Genomic DNA, 21759 nt, shown 5'->3' with positions numbered 1-21759 from the left:
CTATTAATTATTGATAACCCACAGTTAGGAGAGGTTTGGAAAGTTCACCTTCCTCCATGTTCAGATCCTCTTAGGTTATGCAGAGACTTTCATTAGGGGGTATTTTGCTTGTCAAGGCCAGTTGAAGGTAATCGCCGCGAATAGTCGTCTACCTGTAAATCTGAATCGAATCGGTCATCTTTGGCTTGAATCTGCTCTGGCACCGCAGAGGATCACCGTCAGGCTGTATCGCATCACTCCGCCGACAATAGGCTGCAATGGGAGTCGGGACCGAAAATAAAACCCCCAACACCAGGATGCCCACTGATAGGAAAGACGGAGCTCTGATGCCCTTAGATCTTATTATGATCCCCGAGAGCGCTGCAGATGCAAAGGCGGAGAGACCCACATGGAGCCGGCGGCTGGAGTTCATCCTGGCATCGGTGGGCTACGCGGTGGGACTGGGCAACGTCTGGAGGTTCCCCTACCTGTGCTACAGGAGCGGAGGAGGTGAGCGGGTCCGGGGAAACTGCTGCTAGACATCCCGAGTACACGGCTGCAACAAGGGGCTTAACAGTGCTAATTAGTCCTTTGATGCCGCACAGTTATATTATATTATATTATATTATATTATATTATATTATATTTGTCTGCATAACGAGGGATGATTTGAAATGCTTACAAAGATCCAGTAGTTAAACATGTACGCACACGCGCACGCACGCACACAAAAGAAGAGATGCTGTTATATTAATTCACATTACATTAAGCTTTCTGTTTTGGCTCCTATTTTCACTAACCCTAACACATTAAAAACAGGAGTGTATAGGCGTCTTGAAGGTATCCATTTGAGAAGTGGATTCGGGTCGTATTTCATGCAGAGCCTCCCTCCGCCGGGGTGGGGTTGTGTCTTTTCTGCTCCAGTGTTTGGCACTTTTTGGAAACACAAGGTTTGAGCCATGCCACAGACATTTCTGACCATCTAGATAAGTGGAAATAATAATATCCCTGAAGTCATTGTAACAATTACTAAGAAACTTCTCTCCTGTTTTGCCAGTGACATGGCACACAGTTTTGGGTGGCACATGGTCTGGCTAGTCATATTTAAGTTGAGGCACCGCACCCAAACTATACCCCTCTGTAGCTGCGGTTCATACAGAAAAGCTGCACGTTCGTGAGGGAGGAGCCTCCATAAGGGTGCCATAGGCAGGCCTTTTCTCATGGATGTTCTGTCATGTTTAAAGCGAAGGCTACATCTTGGTTATGAAGAACTTAATCAGTGCCACCGATTAAAGTAAAACTTCCACATTCCACCTTAGTTAGACAAATTGGTACACACATGCTTATCTTAAAGAAACATCAACTTTGCTGGAACTCTTGGAATCCATAGTGTCTTTTTATCAGTGTTTGCCATTTTCTTCTCCCATGTCTTTTTCTTTGTGTTTCTCATGCTATGTAGTGCATTTGAGTTTGATAAATTACCAGTATACTATAAAATGTATTATTATTATTGTTACTATCATTTACTTTGATACACAATGGGCACTGTCAATGATTTGCACTTGTAAATGGATTTTCATGAATTGGATACAGCGGTTTCCAGCGTTTGTGAGTGCCCTGTGTGTCCGCTGAATTTAACTGAGAAATGCAAATGCCTGTTATCTTTTCAGCGTGCTTTTTCCCTTTAAAGCCAGCAGATGCATAGGACCAATGATTTTGTGTACAGTAGTCAAAGCATCTGATGTATGCCGCAGCTTAAGAACAGTCATGTGATGGACGACTGATATAGGCCATTCCACAGAACAATGGTCTCAGTCATCATCATCACAATTATTTCTGCAGTAGCTATAAACTTTAGAAAGATCTTAATCATCATTAGTGGTGAGTTGCTAAAACAGATTGGTGCTTTGTCATGGACAGTATTCATGAATGTGACGTCAGATGTCTTTGAAGATTATAATTCAACAGACTGATTCAACAGACTTGACATGGTAATTCGTTTTATAAAAATAATGAAAAAGCCTGGATTTATTTCGAACACATTAATCATGTCTGACTTTTCAAGAACGTAAAGCCTTGGTTTAGTTTGAAATACAGAAATAACAACTCTCACCAATATGTTTCAACCTGATGACCTATATCAGGACAAAGAATGAGGACACAAGATGAATAGACTACAAGTATGAATAGATTTACATGCGTGCTTTTTCTTTTCTTATTCTTTAAAGTCTTTGGTTTCGCAGTAGATCATAAACATGAATACATCAAACCAATAATGTTTCTCAATAATCCCGGTACAGAAACATTATACAAACCAATCTTTCTCAGACTCCCACAAATAATTTTGCTTTGTCATCATAGCCAAGAGTGACTCAGCAGTCTGGAACAATAGAGGCAGGTGGTATTTTTCCTCACTATCATGGTATGACTAGTGTAAAGTTACAGGGAAAATGATCAGTATTAGTTTAGTTCTGAGAGTGTAAAGATCAGCACTCTGCCGGTGGTCATCTAAATCCACACCCTTTTGAGCTAATTTAACAAATTTAGATAGTATTAAATGGCCAGCCCCTAACCATTTCAGCTATGCCATTTACATTCTCTCATACAAAGACCTGAAGTGCTTTGATACATATTGAAACACATTCCCAACCTGTCTGTGCTTTCCTGTTGTCCTGCTTCAGGTGCCTTTATGGTTCCCTACCTCGTCATGCTGTTCCTGTGCGGCATCCCTCTGCTCTTCATGGAGTTTGCTGTTGGGCAGTACACCCGTCTGGGGCCGGTGCACGCTCTCGCCAAAGTCTGTCCCTTGTTGAAAGGTGAGTTATTTCACAAGCAGGGAAGAAAAACACACAAGGAAGTGCATGGCATAATGGAGTCTCCTTTCATTTTATTTCTAGGTTATTAATGACAATCCTGCAAGCAGAGGATGTTATTTTTATTTATTTATTTATTTATTAATAAGAGAATGCGGACAAAACTTGGCATGAGGCTGGGAGCTCTGTTTCAGTGGTGAAACATAGATAATCAGTGTTGGATTTATCATTGAAAAAACAAAACATTACTTGTTACTTGCAAGTTATTTGAAATGTAATCTTAGTACTCCTGGATTACTAAATATGATGATATCTAGTGATCATGTGATACTTTTGCATGGTTAAATCAGGGCAAAGCTAGCTTAGTGTGAAAGGACAATGGCGAAACATAAGGAAAATAAATCACTGGATGGGGATATTGATTGATTTTTGGAAAAATTAATTTCCTGGCCAGCTGTTTTGGTGAGATCGATGATATGGAAAACTATTTCTGAAACTGACATTGTGATTTGTTACGCTGCTCATTACTGAAGGAGTAATGTCATAGTAATGTGTTAGGGAACATGTTGCCACCCAACTCAGTTAACGATTAACCATCAGGCTGTCGGTCAATATTGTATGTAAACAACAAGTTTGACATTTTTCAACTATCACAAGCATAAGACCTTGGTTTTCAGTGCAGATGAAGAGTATAATAACCAACTCCAAGTATTGTATGTTTTATTTTATTTTTTTTTCATTCATTTTTTGTTTTGTTTATTTCACAGTTAGGGGTTATAAGCACAACAGAAAACAAGAAATAAAAGCAGTATAAATAATGAAACAATAACTGCAATATAATAAAATAACAGCAAAACTCTACCGATGAAGTTGTGTAAACATATGACATATGACTCAGACATACTCAGTGAGCATGTCTGCTGAGCCTGGGGGTGTTGGGACAGGGTTTGAGCTCCCTTTCTCAAACATGTTGAAGAATAGGTTTGCTGTTCTCTGCCTGCCCTATACACCTCTCAGGTAATTCTTTTTCTCTCACGATTGATCGTCCTGATTACACCCTGCATCACATTTTTGAACTGCAGATTGTCCTCAGGGCTCTCAGCTGTGGCTCTGTCGCTCCCCCTGCCCTGAAGGTCTTTCTCTTCATGTTGAGGAGAGATTCAAGTCCTTGGTAATCAGTGGTAACTACTGAGAAAACAGCATCAACTCTTTTCATTGGAATTGTCCACATAGAGCAAACATTAAATGGGCTCATGGTATACTTTTAGTCTACAGTCCAACATGCTTGATATTTCAAACGCTTAGATATTTCTACATTTTCACCTCTGTACATCCTGTGGTCCAGTGGACAGCTCTAGAGTCACTGTAAGGTTCATTTTTTTCACTTTGACAGAGTCAGGCTAATGACTCCTATAGACTTTAAGTCTATATGCTATGCTAAGCTAACACGAAATGGTACCCATAAGAACCGAACCACTGGGCGTGCAGAGGTGAAAATGGTATCAAACATCTTGTCTCAGTCTGAGTAACTGGGAAAAAGAGCATTTTATCCCAAAACACTGGAGTATTTCTTTAAGGTTCCACCTCATGTGTCTGACCTACAAATAATAATAATAATAATAATAATAATAATAATAATAATAACAACAATAATGAATTTGATTTAGGTGTTTATACACTGGAACACAGTCCCTTGTAGTATTTTTTTATTTTTTATTTTTTTTTGCATTTGGGTAGAGTGTTATTTTGAGTGCCCAATAAATGTCTTTTTCATTAATGATGTTTTGTATGCGGTTTTATCAATGATGATGATTATGATGATGTCATTTTTAAAACTGAAATCTGCATTTTTCTGTTGCATTTTGTGATTGCTTTCACATGATCAGTTGATGGCTGAGCACTTGTTCAAAAAAACAACAACTATATCTCATATCTGAATGTTTTAATCATGCTATGTCTGAAATTGCATGGCAAATCGTTAATCATTCAGAAAGAAAGAAAGAAACCACACTTGTGATTGAAACTGTTTGTACTATCCACATAATTTCCTCATAATGTAAAATACAGAGCAAGCCAAATGATTGAAAATTAGAATTTGACACAAGTAGTAAGATTAATGTCATTATTTTTCTCAGGCAAATACTATACATCACTAAAATGCCCTGCGTAACACATTACGGTTTTAAAGCCTTATGTGCTAAAGAAAAAAAAAAAAAATGTTGCATCACACACCTGTAGTGTATAGTGAAATGTGAGTGAAATGTGTGGATCGGCAGAGCGCTGGCAGTCACCTGGCAGTCCATCAAACCGCCTACGGGCCAAATCAAGAGCCCAGCCACCAACGATCATCACTCCTGGGTGTGAATCGAAGTTGCTTTCTCTACTGTTCTAACTCAAGATTTTTCTCCATAGTGTTTTATCTCTTTAAAGACAGAGATAATCTACCCGGTCAAAACTTTGGGTCCGTCACTTGATATATCGCTCATTTCTGCCTGGTTAATGCTCTGTGCTTAACAAGGGGCAAAAGCAGGTAGTTCTCTCTGTATATTTTTCTGACTGATATCCCTGTGCCTGTCATCAGTTTTTTTTTTTTTTTTCAAATCCCCACAAACACAGTATCTCCTATAATCACGAATAAGCCAGTATACTCATGTTTAATGCCCAGTATGCGCACTCATTGTACAATCACACCAAGCTAAATTAGTCATTGCATTTATGTTTGCATTGCTCTGGAAACCTTTTATATAGCACATATTTGTCTTTGCTGATGGTCTCCTTTGCTTCTCAAAAACTGTTGACATATCTCCTAAATCAGCAGGGAACAGAGATGAGGCTGGCAATTGCAAGACTGGGACTGAGGTGGTAAACCTTTGCTCAATATAATGGCCTCCCCTGTGTGTTGAGAAGGGCTGGGCATGTTTCTTCATGCTGTTGTTTCCCAGCTTGTTGTTTTCTGCCTGCTCTCTGGGTTAATTTTATTTTCTGTTTAACAGTAGACATAATTATGAATATTGTACCCATGCACATACGTATATGATTCTGGCCCTTACCTCTGTCACTCTCAGCTCTTTTCTTTATTAGGTTTAAAAAAAAAACCAAACATTTATAGTAGGTTTTAATGCAAAGAAAGTCCGCCTGCTTTCATTATAACCTCGCTCTATCCATCTACATGGTTGGGGCTTTTCTTTTTGGATGAAGCTAAACGGCACTGGCTTGTTTTTGAGTCCAGCAGACTGCTAAGTTTTGACAGTTAGAACTGAAACATCACCGCGCTGCTTAGAGTGTGTATGGTGTGCCAGTCGAGCAGTCATCCATCTAAGCTAGATGTGATAACAAAGGAAGGAGAGCTTAACATGGACTATGGACAGTGGGTCCAATTGATCCTGGAGCTCAGAGGGCTTAGATTGGGCTCTTTCTCTGTGCTGGCACAGAGGTGTTTTTCAGCTGCCTCTTCTTCCATATTGCCAGATAGTGACATTGGATCCAGTGGAGCAAAGCATTCCAGCCTTTCCCCTCACCAATACGAAACCTTTTTTCAAAGTTTTTAAAAAACAGAATTTTTGGAATGCTTTTCAATCAGCCTTGCAACCTTTTGCTTTTGGCTTTTGTTTTTCCAACATTGAGTATTCATGTGTGACCTGGTAAACGGCTACACCTTTGGGATTCCCAAAAATGACCCCAGTGGAAAAATATGTTGCCTACAATACCTCCGAGGTGACCTGAGGTGACCTGCTTACAATTGGGAGATTCCTGGTTTGATTCGGCCTGTCCTGGCCTTGTGAAAAATATTAAATCCCTATGAGCTCCAGAGGCAATGCTCTGTGACTGACCTGAATGGGGAGGGGGCAAGTGAAAAAAAAAAAATAGAAAATAAAAAAATAATTTAATTTTTCAATGGCAAGCAATAATACTGCAAAAAACAAACATCAAAACTTCAAGCATGGATAGTTCTAATTTAATTTCATTATAGCGCTAATGTTCACAGCAAGAGATTCAGGGTACAAGAGCAGCTTTGTTACACCACATCAAAGTCAAGGACCACAAATGTAAAAAAGCTCAATAATTTTAATCTGCTACAGTATGAGCTCAGTTTAAACACAAAGGCACATTATATTCACAGGCCAAATATCACAGGTGTTCGTCAGTCTGAGGCTGCAGGAGAGCCTTTTTCCACTTTCCAAGTCCACTTGACCTCCACCTCAGGTTTTAATCTTAAATAGATAATAGATATACTGACCACTTCCAGAGATTATCCTATGGAAACAACTTTCCTTACCCTAGTCTGTTGACATAATTTTAGCTCTGGGCCAAAAATGATTTCTTCTGCCACTGTTACAGACAAACAAAAGTTTAGAGGGGAATGCCTATACTTTCCCCACAGATGACAGGTAAATGGTCCCCAGCATTGCAGAACATGCCCTCACATTTGCACATAGGGTGTCATGTTAGAGGATATCCACACCCGCAAACCACCCAAGGAGACAAATAGTGCAGTAACACATCTGTGCTTCTTGGGCCTGGCTGCTGAGGAAAGGTCTCTGACTTTGTGTCCTTTACCCCCCGTGTCAATCTGCAGGTGTTGGCCTGGCCACAGTTGTTATCTCCTTTATGTTCTCCACTTACTACAATGTGCTGCTGGGCTGGGCACTGTACTACCTCTTCAGTTCGTTCGGAGCAGCTCTCCCCTGGCAGTCGTGCAACAACACTTGGAATGTCGCCGAAAACTGTTCCAGCGGTTTCCCCGGCAACACCTCCCACCTGCAGTCGGCCAGCCAGCAGTTCTTTGAGTGAGGAGTGTTACTGTGTGTTGTGTGCTATAGCGAGCTCCCAAACTCGACTTCAACTTCAGCTTCATTATTCCAAAGAGGAAGTTATGTATGTGTATGGTTTAAACACGTCTCAGTAGGGCAGGGTGATGAATTGATGAAATTGATTAATTCAGATTTATGTTTTAAATCAATGCAAACAACATCTTAATTGTACAATCAAGATTTTGTCTATGTATGTTATAATGTTATAACAAGCCCCAATTCACTCATGTATACAGTCCCATTACCATGCCTGCAAAGACTCCCAACAGTTAGTGGTTAGTGAAAGACAAGAATAGTATAGATTAAAATAGTCAATTGTTAGATTGAGATTTTATCTTTTGGTCATGTCGCCCTGCCCTGTGCCTCACACCTCCCACACCTGCCCTCTTTTCAGATCCACAACAAGGAACAAAGGACTTGTAGGTCTGCTAAAATGCCAGAGAAAACAAAAACTGAGTGTGATTGCAGTCAGTTGCTTCGATGCTCAGTACTGATTGCACTGACTATAGCAAAAGACCTGCAAAAACATTTAGATAATTTCATTCAGACATTCAGGTAATTTTAGCTGATCGTGACTACACATAGTGTCAAAAGTGAAAAAAGGTAAAGAATATGCTAAACGCAAAGAACACGCTGTATGAAAGTGACAGTCGTAATTTGCATCAATAGACTTCAATTTTAAAGTAAAATAAAACTGTTGCTTTATATTAACTAAATTTGAATGGAGCATATGTATCAAAGAAATTTGTCATCAATTTCAACCCTGAGATACTTGTAGGTCGACACCCAGTAAATAGGGGAGGCTTTCCCCAAGGTGATAGGGCGGCTGGGGCTATCTCAGTGAAAATCTATTATGTGTCTATCATGTCTTTTGTTGACAAGATATGTAGAAAGTTGTTGTATCGCACTTGAAAACCCAGAGATACCTGGTTCTGCTCAACCTGATGCAGCACCCAACCGTCATGCCATCAGCAGATTTGATTTAATAGTGAGCCTGGCCGCTTGGTTGGCACTCATGCATTTTCAAAGTGTACAGCACAGAAGATAATACACAACCTCAAGAACATAGAGTCCAGGCACACTTAGTTCTGTTAGTCAGGAAATCGTTTATCCAATGATTAAGCCTTGAGTTAGAACCTGAATCTGGCAAGATAGTATTAAAAGCACTGCCAAAATCAGTGTAAACATACAGTGATATTGTTACTGTAGGAAGAGCTGTATTTATCAAAGAAAATGTGAAGTGCATCATTGTTCGAGGTCATCATTGTTCATAGGAATCGATTTATTTGTATTTTCACACGTCTTATCTTATCTTTGGCAGTCTCAGACTTCTGGAGAAAACCGGTGGAATTGATGAAGCTGGTGGTCTTCGCTGGGAACTCTTAGGCGCACTCCTCTTGGCCTGGGTCATCGTGTATTTGTGCATATTTAAAGGAGTCAAGTCCACTGGCAAGGTCAGAGCAATTCCCTTTGCAATTAGTGTCCATGGACAATGGTGATAATGATTAGATAATGTTTTGCAATAAATGATATTATATTATCAGCTACAATTGACTGTGTATCTTGTGGATTGTTTTTATTCCTACTTAAAATGAATTGTCTAGGATGGAAGGTTTGTAACTTTGTATTCAGCATATCATTATATCCAGTATTTTTGCCAATGAGACACTTTGCCATTGTGAGGTGTGCTCAGTTAATGGGTAAATGTAGCTAAAATGCACAAAATAAGTGTCAGATACAAACCAAAATGCATGAGTCACTCAGGATCAGGGCATGTTAATATAAAACAGAGAGTTTGAGGAGAAAGGATTATTTATTTATTTTGTACCAGCTTGCATCATTCTACATACAGTATCTTGTGCTGTTTATGGGGTAAATACTTTGTTGAGGTCAGATTGAGATACTGGCTTGAAAGCAAATGAAATTCATCCTCGCTGGTGTCACTGAATGAAGGCTGACTTACATTCTCATTTGTTTGTTATGCTGCACTGTACTCCAAACAACTGTAATTATAGAAGTGTGTTGTAACCCAACAATTCAAATGACACTAATCTATATATCTCCATTTTGTTTGCTTGTGCCTTACAGGTTGTGTATTTCACAGCAGTATTTCCATACGTCATCCTGTTTGCCCTGCTTATCAATAATGTGCAGCTTCCTGGAGCCAAGAATGGCATCCTCTTCTTCGTGACACCCGTCTGGAGTAAACTTTTTGAAGTTAAGGTGAGTCCTTAACTCACCCAGTGTCCGTTGTGTTTTCTCTGAGAAAAGATTGGAAAAGATTGCAGCTAAGACTTCACTTAAAATCCTAAACCACTTAGGCTGTACTTAGAAAATGTTAAAATGGCTTTGAAGATTTTTGGGAATGGCGCCAGGACTGAATTTCTGGTCACATAATTTCCCTCTGAAATCAAATAAAAGCCAGTCCAGCGGGGTCTGGCTTAACTGGTAAAGACAAAGCTTCAGGTGTCCTGGAACAGACGGGTCAGACTTGTTCTGTATCTTGGCCCTCATTGGCACTTCAAGAGCTGTATATACCAATTGGGAAAGTGACTGACAGATGTTTCCTTTGTTCTGTTCTTCTCTGTGGACTGCCGATACTGTCTTGACATATTTTTTTAAAGGGAGCATTTCCGTGTTCCCGGGACCCTTTGTTTCCAATTTCCTGTGTTCCTGCTGAATGTAGTTTTTTCAAACTGCAAATAGACCCATGTTCCCTCAATCCTATCTTCCCTCAAAAAAAGAAAAATAATGTCTCTACCTCTTGCAAATTAACAAAAATGCATAATCTTGAGGAAGTGCTCTGGGAATCACCTTCCACTTCCTACTACTATAATTGGAGAGTCTGTCCCACCGTTCAACCCCTTTACGTTTGTGCCACTAATCCCAAAGTTAGCTTCTGGCGGGTTTTAGGGGTTAGGAGTCGATTGAACACGATCCCGAGTCAATTGGACCACAGGAAATATTAGGAACTGGCCCATGGACCAGAACCAGAGCCTGCATCTTGAGAATGGATGATCATAGAAACACAGGACCAAGACTGGCATGTTCAGCGTCCGCAAGAACCTCCAGACGAGCCTCGCCTCTGAGTTGCGGTTCAGTTTTGGAGATCCGACCACTATAATTGTGGAGTGGTCTGCGTGAGTGCCACCCCTTTCCTTTTAGCCCGGTGATCCTTTCAGCTCTAGAGATCCTGCTGTTGGAGAGCAGCTTGTGTGTGTGTGTGTGTGTGTGTGTGTGTGTGTGTGTGTGTATGTGTTAATTTGTGTGTCACACCACTCCTCCAATAGACATTCCTCTGAATCTCTAAATTCCTCTAATACAAAGGTGTCAAACTGGTGTCATGGAGGTCCAAGAAGCTGCAGGTTTTCATTACAACCAAAAACTCCTCCAGGTGTTTTCAAAAACCTGCAGCCTCTTGGCCCTCCATGGCACATGGCTTGACACATGTGCTCTAGACATTCCTCTGACAACCTGACAACCTGCTTTACCTAAACCATCAACACAAAACAAGAACAAAAAACACCAACACACTCATTCAACTCCCAACTCTTTAACCATTTATTGTCGTTTGGGGTGTTGTGTTTATTATCTGTATTTTAAGTGTTAATTTGCAAAAAAAGGTTTTAGTTGTAGGACAGATATTCTTGATTGTTATTCAGACTTGGTCTGGTTACCTAAAATAAACTAAACTCCACTAAAGTATATGACTTCTGTATTATATGGATTCTCATGCTCTGGTTCATCTTCACTATAGATTTGGGTTAATGCTGCTGCCCAAGTGTTCAACTCCATTGGAATAGGATTTGGCTCCATGATTTCGATGGCTAGTTACAACAAGTTCAACAACAACATTCTCAGGTAAAGAAGTATTTTCTCTTCATAATCATGGAGAGATGTTTTCCCAGTTGATTTCTGGTCCAGAGCACGGACGGTGTTGCTGATGACCTGTTCAGCTGTGACAAGCTTTTGACAAAAACACATGTTGAAACAAGCTTAAAGCATTTCTTAATGTGAGTGTCTTCTGGAAACAAGAGTGTTGCAGTCTGTTCTCTGCGGCCCTTCCTTCCCTATGGGAGTTCCTTTTTGCAAGCACCCCTGTCATGACGTCACATCCTAAAATTACTTGAAGAATGTGTATTAGTCATGATTACAGAGCATAACAGTGCATTTTAAGCATAAAACCCTAACTATGAGATACGATAACGGCAGAAATGGTTGGAACGGACTGAAGCGCTCCAAGAAACTTTGAAACAGCTGTCTTGAGAACCAAATGGTTGTGCTGTAATCTCTTATGTTTATTTTTGTTGGTCATGAGAGCGCTCTTCAGATTGTTTATTTACTTCTGCTTTTTCCACAGGGATACTTTGATTGTATCTCTAACTAACTCCTTCACGAGCATCCTTGCTGGCTTTGTGATCTTCTCAGCGATTGGTTACATGGCTCATGTCCATAACCTTCCAGTGGATAACATCGCTACAGATGGTAAGCATGTGTGTGTTAAACATCAAGACAGAAAGGTGACATTGTTATGACATTTATGGAGATGAGGTCTGATGCACACAATAATTTTAAAAAGAGCATGTACATGCACAAGTGGAGATGAACAAAGAGGATCTCAGCCAGTGTTGTGCAAGCTCACACTTCACAAGAACTAGCTCACAGTTCAGTTCATAGTGATTAAATGAACTAGCTCACGTTCATAATCCACAGTTTTGATTTTTGAAATAGGTTCACCACCCTAAAAATGACCCATTTTCTTAATGAGCTGATCTGAGCTATTCTTTCTCAGTGGAAATGGCTCCATCCATAACACACCACTTCTCAAACTAAACGAATTACTGTGCACTACTATAGAATCCCAGACAGAGATTGAGACATGTTTTACCATGTAAATATTTCATGTAGCAGGACAAAGTAGAGAGTTAACAACATCACAGGCAGTGACACAGACAAGTGCAGTGAGCACTCAGTCAGACAACAGACTCAATCAAGACTCTGAGTGACCAAAATGTAAGTTATAAAGACTAATCATGGATGTTGCACTCACCAGTTGCTGTCCCTGCTCAGCCTGTAGTGTAGTGCAGTCCATTTGTATATTTGACCAGCCTCTGTAGAACCAAATAATCCTAACAAGTTGATGAACTTTGTACATATCACAGCCCCTTTTTAAAACATCCTCCTCTCCTTCTTGGTGGAAAACCTGCCAATCACTTTGTCTTTGTTATGCCCCGTCCGTCAACACACAGCAAAGAGAGACGAGATAGTGTCTGGCCTCATCCATGCACAAACAAAAATTAATTACTTAATGAGCCTCAGATGGCTGAAACTTCATTTGGCACTGGTGCTGATGGGAGTGGTTTCATAAACTCTATGGAGAGTGGTCAGATGTGGGCATACTTGATAGAAATGCCGGTTGTTTGCCTTGGCCTCGAGTGCCGTAAAACAGTGCATGAGCGTCATCAAGTCTCGCAAAACACTTGTTAACTCGCACGAGAGTTAACAACATTCACGTTCACATTCATTATTTGGAAAAATAGCTTTTCAGTTCAGCGCTCATCAAAAATATGAGCATGTCCAGTGAATGCCGTTCTTTTAACACAATCATGCACAACACTGATCTCAATATTTCCCCTGTTTTAGTCTGTTGTAAAAGCTTGTGTTTGCTTTCACCCTGCTGGGAGAGTGGTTTCTTTAGCCCAAGCCAGAGCCAGATGCAAAAATATGCACTTCTCTGTCAAAACAAGTGTGCAGTTCACTTAAGGATACCATAGCGGGAAACTACAGAGTAGTGATTCATGAGAAGGATGATTCCTGCTATTCAGTGTTTTTCCTACCATTTTCAGCTTGTTCTTTGGCATTACACCAGAATAAAGAAATGTTTAATAGAAAATCTAAACAAACAAAATGCCAAAAATGGCAGCCAAAGAAAGGGAGAGATAGAGGGAGAAAGAGAGGAAGCAGCACTACTCAGTGAACTTATCTTTGTTTTGAAAGTATTGGACATCAAACCATGCGCTGTACCTTTACACAACTCTCACACTATTCAGTATTACTGTATTACAGTATATACTGTATACTTTAATCAGTTCATGAATATTGCCTGACCTAAGATAAATAAAACTACGGTACAGTGCTGGGCCTGGGGTGAGGCAAGGTAATAGGATGAAAAGCCCTTTTCCAAAACAAACACCACTACTTTGAGAAAAACACAGTCCCAAGGAGGAAATACCATGTCTGACAAGGAGTTTTTCCAGTTAAGTAATGTCAATAAAATAATTAAAACAGAGATGTTCTTTCAACTGGATGTGTGTGTTCAAGTCTTAGGTTGGCAAAAATACACCCCTCTGAAGTGACACTGAGCAGCACTCTGAATCCCCAGCAGCTCCAGTGGCTGAGCTCTGTCTGAGTTTGGTAATTAGGACACTACTGAGCGGACGTTGATCAGTTACCAACATCTGTTGTCATTAACTCCCGCAACTTCGGCTCAGGAAAAGAATGTGGTCGAAGATTAGAGGGATAGCCAATGATTCTTAAAATAACATGAACCGCTTAAAAGTGCATCCAAGAATTAGTGTCAGTTATTGTGATCGTACCGAACACTTCATTTTAGATTTGTCGCTCTGCTTTTACTTTAGGGATATGCAGACATTTTAATCAGCTTCATGGGTAATATGAAACAATTCTCTCTTGCTGAGACAATGTGCGGATGAAATTCTATAGGATGTATGGTAATTCAATAGTAAGTATCCTGTGTTCACATGTTTCAGTCCTCTGGTTGCCATAACTCACAACAGTAATTATTTATTTATTGACTGAGGAGCTTCACTAAGTTTTCTTTTGTCTTGTCACATTGTCCTGTGAAATAGTAGCCCGCTGCCTGGTGTCTTTGAACACCTCATGTCTGACACCAAGCCCATGATCTCATCATCTCATCTCAGTGCTGTTCTGTATACAACTGAACCACGCTTTTATTTTGGTGGGGAGTATGAAACCTGAATAGTACCATGAATGTATCATGTTTCAGGCCCTGGTTTGGTGTTTGTTGTGTACCCCGAGGTCCTCTCCACCATGCCCGTCTATCAGCTGTGGACCCCCCTGTTCTTCTTCATGCTTTTGTGCTTGGGGCTGGACAGCCAGGTATCCAACTCATGCAGGAAGGGAGTGGGTTTGAGATCAGGAGACTAGAGGGAGAGAGCAAGAGAGAGGGAGGGAGAGAGAATGACTTATTAGATTACCTAAGTAACCCTTTCATTATCAAGTTGTGGGTATAAATAATGAACCTAATGAACCTGCATTTCTCGTGTTTTATATCTTAAGAAAACTCAATGACAGCAAAAGACAAAGTAAATATAAATGTAACTGATTTAGGAGTTAGATTGCAAAGACTTATTTTGAAAAGAAGATGGAACAGCCACACACACTTTTAGGCTTTATATTGTTAAGAATTTTGGGAGAGTATTGTGTCTATAGTAAAACACTGGCAACTGTGTTGTTAACTCCAATGGAAGACCTTATGAAACATTCAAGTGAATGGAGTTTACAAAATAGCAAAAATAATTTGTAAAATAACAAAAAAAAAAAGTTGTCAGTAAAATCTAGGCCTTCTACAGACGTTCTGTCACAGTTTTAGCGTGTTTTGGATGCTAAAAGGGAAACATTAGGGAATTTGTCAAAGGGAACTGAGTGAAGCTGTCCTACATTGTTCATGGTCAAATGTGACTTTGAAACCCCTAAACACTTGTTTTACATTTGAACTTCAGTGACAGAGCAATGTTTCATAATACATGAAGTTATTGTCCATTAAAAATTAAGCCATTCAACCAGACTGTTATACACACACTACACACTGACTCAAAGAAAGTATGTGCACTAAAAGAAGATAAAATAAGTGTCATGAGGATGCCCTCAAATTACCCTTACAACCCTTTTTTTTTTAAACTGTGTTACACAACTCTTTGCGCCATGAATGCACCCCAAACAAGTATGCGACCATGCCTGCAGGTTGTAATAGGATAGAAGGAATGCAGTCTTCACATGACACATGGAATTACACATAGAAACACAGATCGCCTGGGTATCTAAATGTTCCCTATGTCCTGCAGTTTGCCAATGTAGAGGTGGCAGTGACATTCATCAAAGATGGGTTTGGCCCCAAGGTTTTGCGTTTCCTGAGGAAAGAAGAGCTGCTGGTCCTGGCTGTGTGTGTGGTTGGCTTTCTGCTGGGGATTCCACACATTACCAAGGTAAGCAACAGGAAGCTGCCGTGGACTTGTCACAGAAATGTGATTGTGGATAGTTGCATCTCAGGTGACATTTTGGTAATCCTGTAACTATTGGAAAGTTGAGCCCCTCTCTCCGTCCTCAGGGTGGTGTCTACGTGTTCCAGCTGATGGACCATTACACTGCTGTGGTTTCTCTCATGTTCCTGGCTTTCTTTGAAGTCCTAGCCATCTGTTGGATCTTTGGTAATGCTCATACAATGCATTTTATTCCAAAATGACACTGGGGGGGAGGCTGCTTGAAATTAATTTCACTTCAAAAATATTGAATTTTTCCTTAAAAATGGCACCATTTGCTAGACTACATTTTCCAAACAATCTAATAAGCTTTCTTTAATGACTTTTAAATGTCATTATTTAGTGATAGGAGGGAGCTGCAGTTATTATGTATGTCAGAATTCCTTTAGGAAGTGTGTTAAGAGTTTGGTTATGATCAGTGGTGGAAATGGACAGATTTCACTGGGAAAACCTTCATCATGGGATCCAGGGGATTATCACCTACAGAAAACTTATAGACCTACATGTGATGGTACAAGATTAGTCGGTATGCTTTTTCTTCCATCTACTGATTGAGAAAAAGTCATTCAACTGAATATAAATAATATTTCTGTTTTTAGAATATATTTGCAGAGAATAATAAAGTAGGATATCCAGCCCCTTGATCATCCTTAATCTGAATCAAACACATCCAGCTACTTTAGAAGGATTTGCTCCTCTGTTTTGCTGTTCTGTCTAAAAATCTGTAGAGATGTCATGCCAGTAAAAGGCTGGGCTACGGTGTCCAGGCAACGATCTACCTGTCCACCTGGTGAAAAAGCCAGATCAGCATCAGGACTTCCTCAGTGTAAAGTAGAGCTGGACAAATGCAGAGGCGACTGTCATGGTAACCATCGCAACCACTAAGCACCATATTCCCTCTGGTATCTGTGAGAGTTACTTGGAAATGTGCAGTTCAGCAGAGAAGCAGTGCTGAATGTCCTGAATGAGGACCATTGTCAGTAATAACAGGAAATAATAAGCAATGGCTACTGGAGGTAAAAATAACTTGACTGAGTTAAAAAGGGACATTATATGTTAAAGGAGAGAAAATAAAATCATAAATCAAAGGACAGAACAGTTAGTGACTCAAAAATATACTGCACCACCACTTTAATCTGTTAAAGTCCGCAGTGTCTAATCTAAATGACTACCGCCCTGTGGCACTCACCCCCATCCTGATGAAGTGCTTTGAGAAACTGGTTCTCCAGCACATAAAGAACAACATCCCTGCCAGTCTGGACCCTCAGCAGTTTGCATTCAGAACCAACAGATCCACAGAGGATGCCATCTCCACTGCTCTCCACTCAGTCTTCACTCACCTGGAGAAAAGCAGCACCTACATCAGAATGCTGTTTGTTGACTTCAGCTCAGCTTTCAACACAATCTCCCCCATGAAGCTGATTGGAAAACTGAACACTCTGGGCATCAGTACCACTCTCTGCAACTGGATACTGGACTTCCTCACAAACAGACCCCAGTCAGTTCGGATTGGCAGTCTCTCCTCCTCCACTCTAGTGCTCAACACCGGAGCTCCCCAGGGCTGTGTGCTCAGCCCCCTCCTGTTCACGCTGTACACCCACGACTGCAACCCCCGACATGGAGAGAACTCTATTGTGAAATTCGCGGATGACACCACCATCATCGGCCGGATTTCCAACAATGATGAGTTCTCATATCGGGAGGAAATCAACCATCTTGCAGAATGGTGCACAGAAAACAACCCACTGCTCAACGTCAGCAAAACCAAAGAGCTGATAGTTGATTTTAGAAAAAAAGAGGCAAAGACACACAACCCTGTCTACATTAATGGAGCTGAGGTGGAGCAAGTGAGCAGTTTTAAGTTCCTGGGAATCAACATAACAGAGAACCTAACATGGACTTCACATATCTCTGCCCTGGTTAAAAAAGCCCAGAAACGGCTGTATTTCTTAAGGAAACTTAAGAAAGCAAAATTCCCACGCCAAGTTCTTGTCAGCTTCTACAAAGGAGCGATTGAAAGCATCCTGACTGGAAACATCACAAACTGGCATGGGATGTGCACGGCCCAGGACAGGAAGACTCTGCAACGAGTGATTAAAACTGCCCAAAACATCATTGGCACCCATCTACCAAGCCTCAGTGATATCGGGGAGGTGAGGTGCCTGCGCAGAGCCAAAAGGATCCTAAAAGACAACAGCCACCCCAGCCACAGCCTGTTCACCCTGCTGCCATCAGGCAAAAGATACAGAAGTATTCGCTGCCGTACAACCAGACTACAGAGCAGTTTCTTCCCTCAGGCTGTGAGACTACTAAATGCACCATCTGCACTCCTCCATGTTTAATAATTTTATTTTCTATACAATCAATTAATCAATCAAGAGGGAACCACACTTTAATTTCATTATTCAACCTGTTGTATAATGACAAATAAACTTCCTTGTATCCTTGTATCCTTGTAATTTGTCATCTGTAAATACATGTTTGCAGTGCCTGGCAAAGAGACAGGTGTAAAATGGATTAACTTGCACTAAAGCATATTTATTGCTGACATGACTTCATTTTTGACTTCTCTTCTTTTGGGCTATTTCCTAAAAGCCCTGAAACTGCAGTTACTAAGGAAATCAGAATCCCCCCTGTATGAATTTCAATTTAAAAACTATATATTTTGATATGGATACAGTCAACAACTCCCGGAAAACCAGCATAGTGAAGGCAGCATTTTTCTGGTACTGACTGCTGGGAAAATCAATGAACTTGTGTTTCATTTGGAGTGCTCTAAGAGGTCATCCTGGCATGGCAGACGAGGTCAGTCAAATACAGTGTACCATCCCTATCCAGCAAGCATGTTTTGATTAAACTGGCACCATCCAATATTTGACTGTTTGCCGTCATCTTTTATTGCAGTCATCACTGTGTGAGATAAGAGTATTTTTATGTCCCATGAATAATAATAACATGATTTTCCCCCGTGTGTAAAAATAGGACCATATTTGCGTCACTCAGAATTTTTGGGCAGTTGGGAGCAATTTCCTGCTGTGTTCCTGATAACTACAGGCCGTGGTGAAGATCTAATTTTGGAACTGGTTTCTGAATATCTTTCCTAACCAAAACATGTCTAGTGAGTCTAGCAAGTCTACATTATCCTATTGGTCTCATTAAATGGTTCATTAGGTGCATGTCTTTTTCTATCAGGTCTCAAGCGCATCTCTATTATGACAAAGAAGATGCTTGGAAAACCTGCGAACATCTACTTCCGTGTCTGTTGGCTGGTCTGCGCCCCCATGCTGGTGCTGGTGAGGGCCCTTTTTAATCAACCCTGGTCTTAATTTAGTCAGCCTAGGATCTCGGCATAGCTTAGAATTATCAGAAGAATCGTACTGATCATGAAGATTAACCCATTTTTGCTATTATATCTGCTCAGTGCTAAATATTTTGTGTTTTACTGTGATTTCTCTGTTATCATATGACCTGATGTGCATGTATTTCAGTTAAAATAACACTCTTAGAGATGAATAAGGAAAATCATCTGTATTTGCCTTTAAAGCGAAAGCTTGATCAATCGTTTTAAATAAGTTAATCCTTTTAGCCTATAAAATGTCAAAAGTAATAACACATGCCTGTCACTAGTGACATCATAAAAGGGCTTACTCTATCTGACCTGCAGCCAAAACACAAAACACAAAATTATTCATTTGATGTGAAATGAAGAAAAGTAAGTGCATGTTTATGTAACTGTAACCAGAAAATGTATGGTAGTTTTGACGTAATAAATGATTAAAATGATTAATTGATAGTCTACATTATGAGTTTTAAGGCTGTTTCATTTCCTGTGCAGTGCATACTGATCTCCAGTGTCATCCAGTACACTCCTGCTCACTATGGAGACTACACGTACCCAGTCTGGGCAGAGGTGGTGGGCTGGGGCATCTCACTGGTCTCTATTGTGTGGATCCCACTTGGAGCCATTCAGGAGATTTATAACAACAAAGGCTCGCTTCTTCAGGTGAGTACAGGACACATTATCCAAACAAATGACCGTATAAAGACATGTGTTGTTGCACTGACCAGACTTGAACGAGCTTTTCTGAAATGTTGTTTCTCTGAAAATGTTCCCTCTCTAACCCTCAGAGAGTCAAAACAGCTGTGACACCCACATTAGACCTGGATGTCAAGGATCATCTGCCAGAGAAACAGAAAATAAACAATCCAGAGTTTGAAGCCTTGTTTACTTCAGCGGCATGACGTAACCCGCTGTATGTATCGTAGTAACAATGCAGGATTTGGGGTTTTGTAATGTGCAATGGATTTTGATTGGGTTTTGTTTTTTCAAGATTATTTTTGGGGGTATTTTTGATTTTTTGTTAGACATTCACATTGGGGAGAGTTCAGTGTGCATTTATGGTACTTTTAAGTACTGGGCCCCTGACTCAAGGTCCATATTGTTCCTGGGCATTTGAATGTACCCTGGATCTTGAAACTACACTTAAATGAAAATCATAGGTTAGGTTTTGTCAGTTAACTGAATCGTTTAATTCAGGGATTGGCAGTCATGTGCTACATATTTTACTGACAATATGCACGGGTTTTCATTCCCACCAAAGACTGCACAAAGAGATTTCATTCGTTTGTTGAGGTTTTGCTCATCAGTGAAATCACCTGTTCTGGTCTCTACTAGGAATGAAAACGTTCAGCACTTTGTTGCACATGATTGCCCATACGTTTAACTGATCAGCGTTAAGTCATGATGACAGCTCCTGTTTAAATTCCACTCTTCCTCCTTCACTGAATTGAAAACTGCAGTGCAGTGGGTGGAGAGGGAGAGGCAGAGGGAGTGATGACTGCCTATCAAATCAATCAAATTACATAGTAGTGAACTATAGTAGTAAAGTATAACTCTATGAACCATTCAGTAGTATTCAACTGCTTTTGCTTTTTCACTGCGGAAGAGAATAATTGTTGATTTAGCACATGTGCACAGTGCAAGTTCAACATATGCACTTAAAACATCAGTTCACACGTTAGAAAGATGTTTTATTGTTTATGATCTCTTTAAAGAAATCCCCTACTTTACTGTACCACACATGAGTGTGTGCAAAATAGTATCTTCAAATTGTTTGTTTATCAAAATTATGTTTCCAAAATATATATGTTACTACAGCAAAAATACCAAAAATATAATTATAATTTAACTAAATGAATAGCTAACACAGACACAGCACAGCCCAGGCCATCATACTTAAAATAACTTGTGTGTTTCTGTTTGTTTGCATTCAGATGTGTCATAGTTTAAGGATTTACATGACTTTCAGTGCCTGCACACGTTCATCAAATGCAAAACCTTGAACGCTCAAAAGCATGTGAGTGTTGATAAAGACACAACTATACGAGTTAGATATCCAGCTGGAGTTTCTGAGATGATCATTTGTCCCTCAAAGTTTCTGAGATGATCATAGCTTTCTTAGATGTGGAAGGGCAGCTGAATATTGTAATTAAATAAATTCATTCATCCAAGTGTATTTATTTTGTTAGAACAAAATATTAATTTTTTCATGCAGTATGTTAGAGTTTATGGTAAATATAAATAATTATACTAGAAGAATGATGTTTTGATGAGCCTTGTAAATACCCAAAGCTAAAGAAAGCAGCTTTGCTTTGTTTGCCTTTCCAAAAACAAGCCTGAGTGGATGTAAAATATAATGTGTGGTATACAGCTGCTGCAAGCGACTAAAAATGCCGCAAAGAAATTGTTGCAAACATGTTCAAGGTATTGCAATCAGACCCAAAGAATCAGTTTGTTGAATGATGAGTTAATGTATGTTTGTCTCATTCCCAACTTCTAATTCTTTGACCTCATGG

General features: G+C 40.1%; 1 protein-coding gene across 1 annotated transcript; it reads left to right on the top strand.

Moving 5' to 3' along the window:
- Positions 1 to 257: 257 nt before the first annotated feature.
- Positions 258 to 21263, top strand: LOC115364726 (sodium- and chloride-dependent GABA transporter ine). The gene is made up of 13 exons (XM_030059290.1): positions 258 to 489; positions 2661 to 2795; positions 7369 to 7579; positions 8925 to 9057; positions 9692 to 9826; positions 11361 to 11464; positions 11964 to 12088; positions 14631 to 14743; positions 15709 to 15849; positions 15972 to 16071; positions 19096 to 19196; positions 19739 to 19906; positions 20032 to 21263. Exons 1-13 carry the CDS (start codon positions 258 to 260, stop codon positions 20143 to 20145), a joined length of 1812 nt encoding a protein of 603 aa, XP_029915150.1. The 3' UTR covers positions 20146 to 21263.
- Positions 21264 to 21759: the final 496 nt, after the last annotated feature.

Source organism: Myripristis murdjan, chromosome 9 (genome assembly GCF_902150065.1).
Source record: "Myripristis murdjan chromosome 9, fMyrMur1.1, whole genome shotgun sequence".
In the NCBI taxonomy this organism is placed as follows: domain Eukaryota; kingdom Metazoa; phylum Chordata; class Actinopteri; order Holocentriformes; family Holocentridae; genus Myripristis; species Myripristis murdjan.
Note: the sequence above shows the minus strand (reverse complement) of the source record. Positions and strands in the feature narration are given on the sequence as shown.

Bases quoted from the DNA above. Each gene is read 5' to 3' on its own strand.
- LOC115364726 (XM_030059290.1), top strand. From the start codon at position 258: ATGGGAGTCGGGACCGAAAATAAAACCCCCAACACCAGGATGCCCACT. The intron at 2,796-7,368 runs GTGAGTTATTTC...GTCAATCTGCAG, and splicing joins AGTCTGTCCCTTGTTGAAAG to GTGTTGGCCTGGCCACAGTT. The intron at 7,580-8,924 runs GTGAGGAGTGTT...TATCTTTGGCAG, and splicing joins GCCAGCCAGCAGTTCTTTGA to TCTCAGACTTCTGGAGAAAA.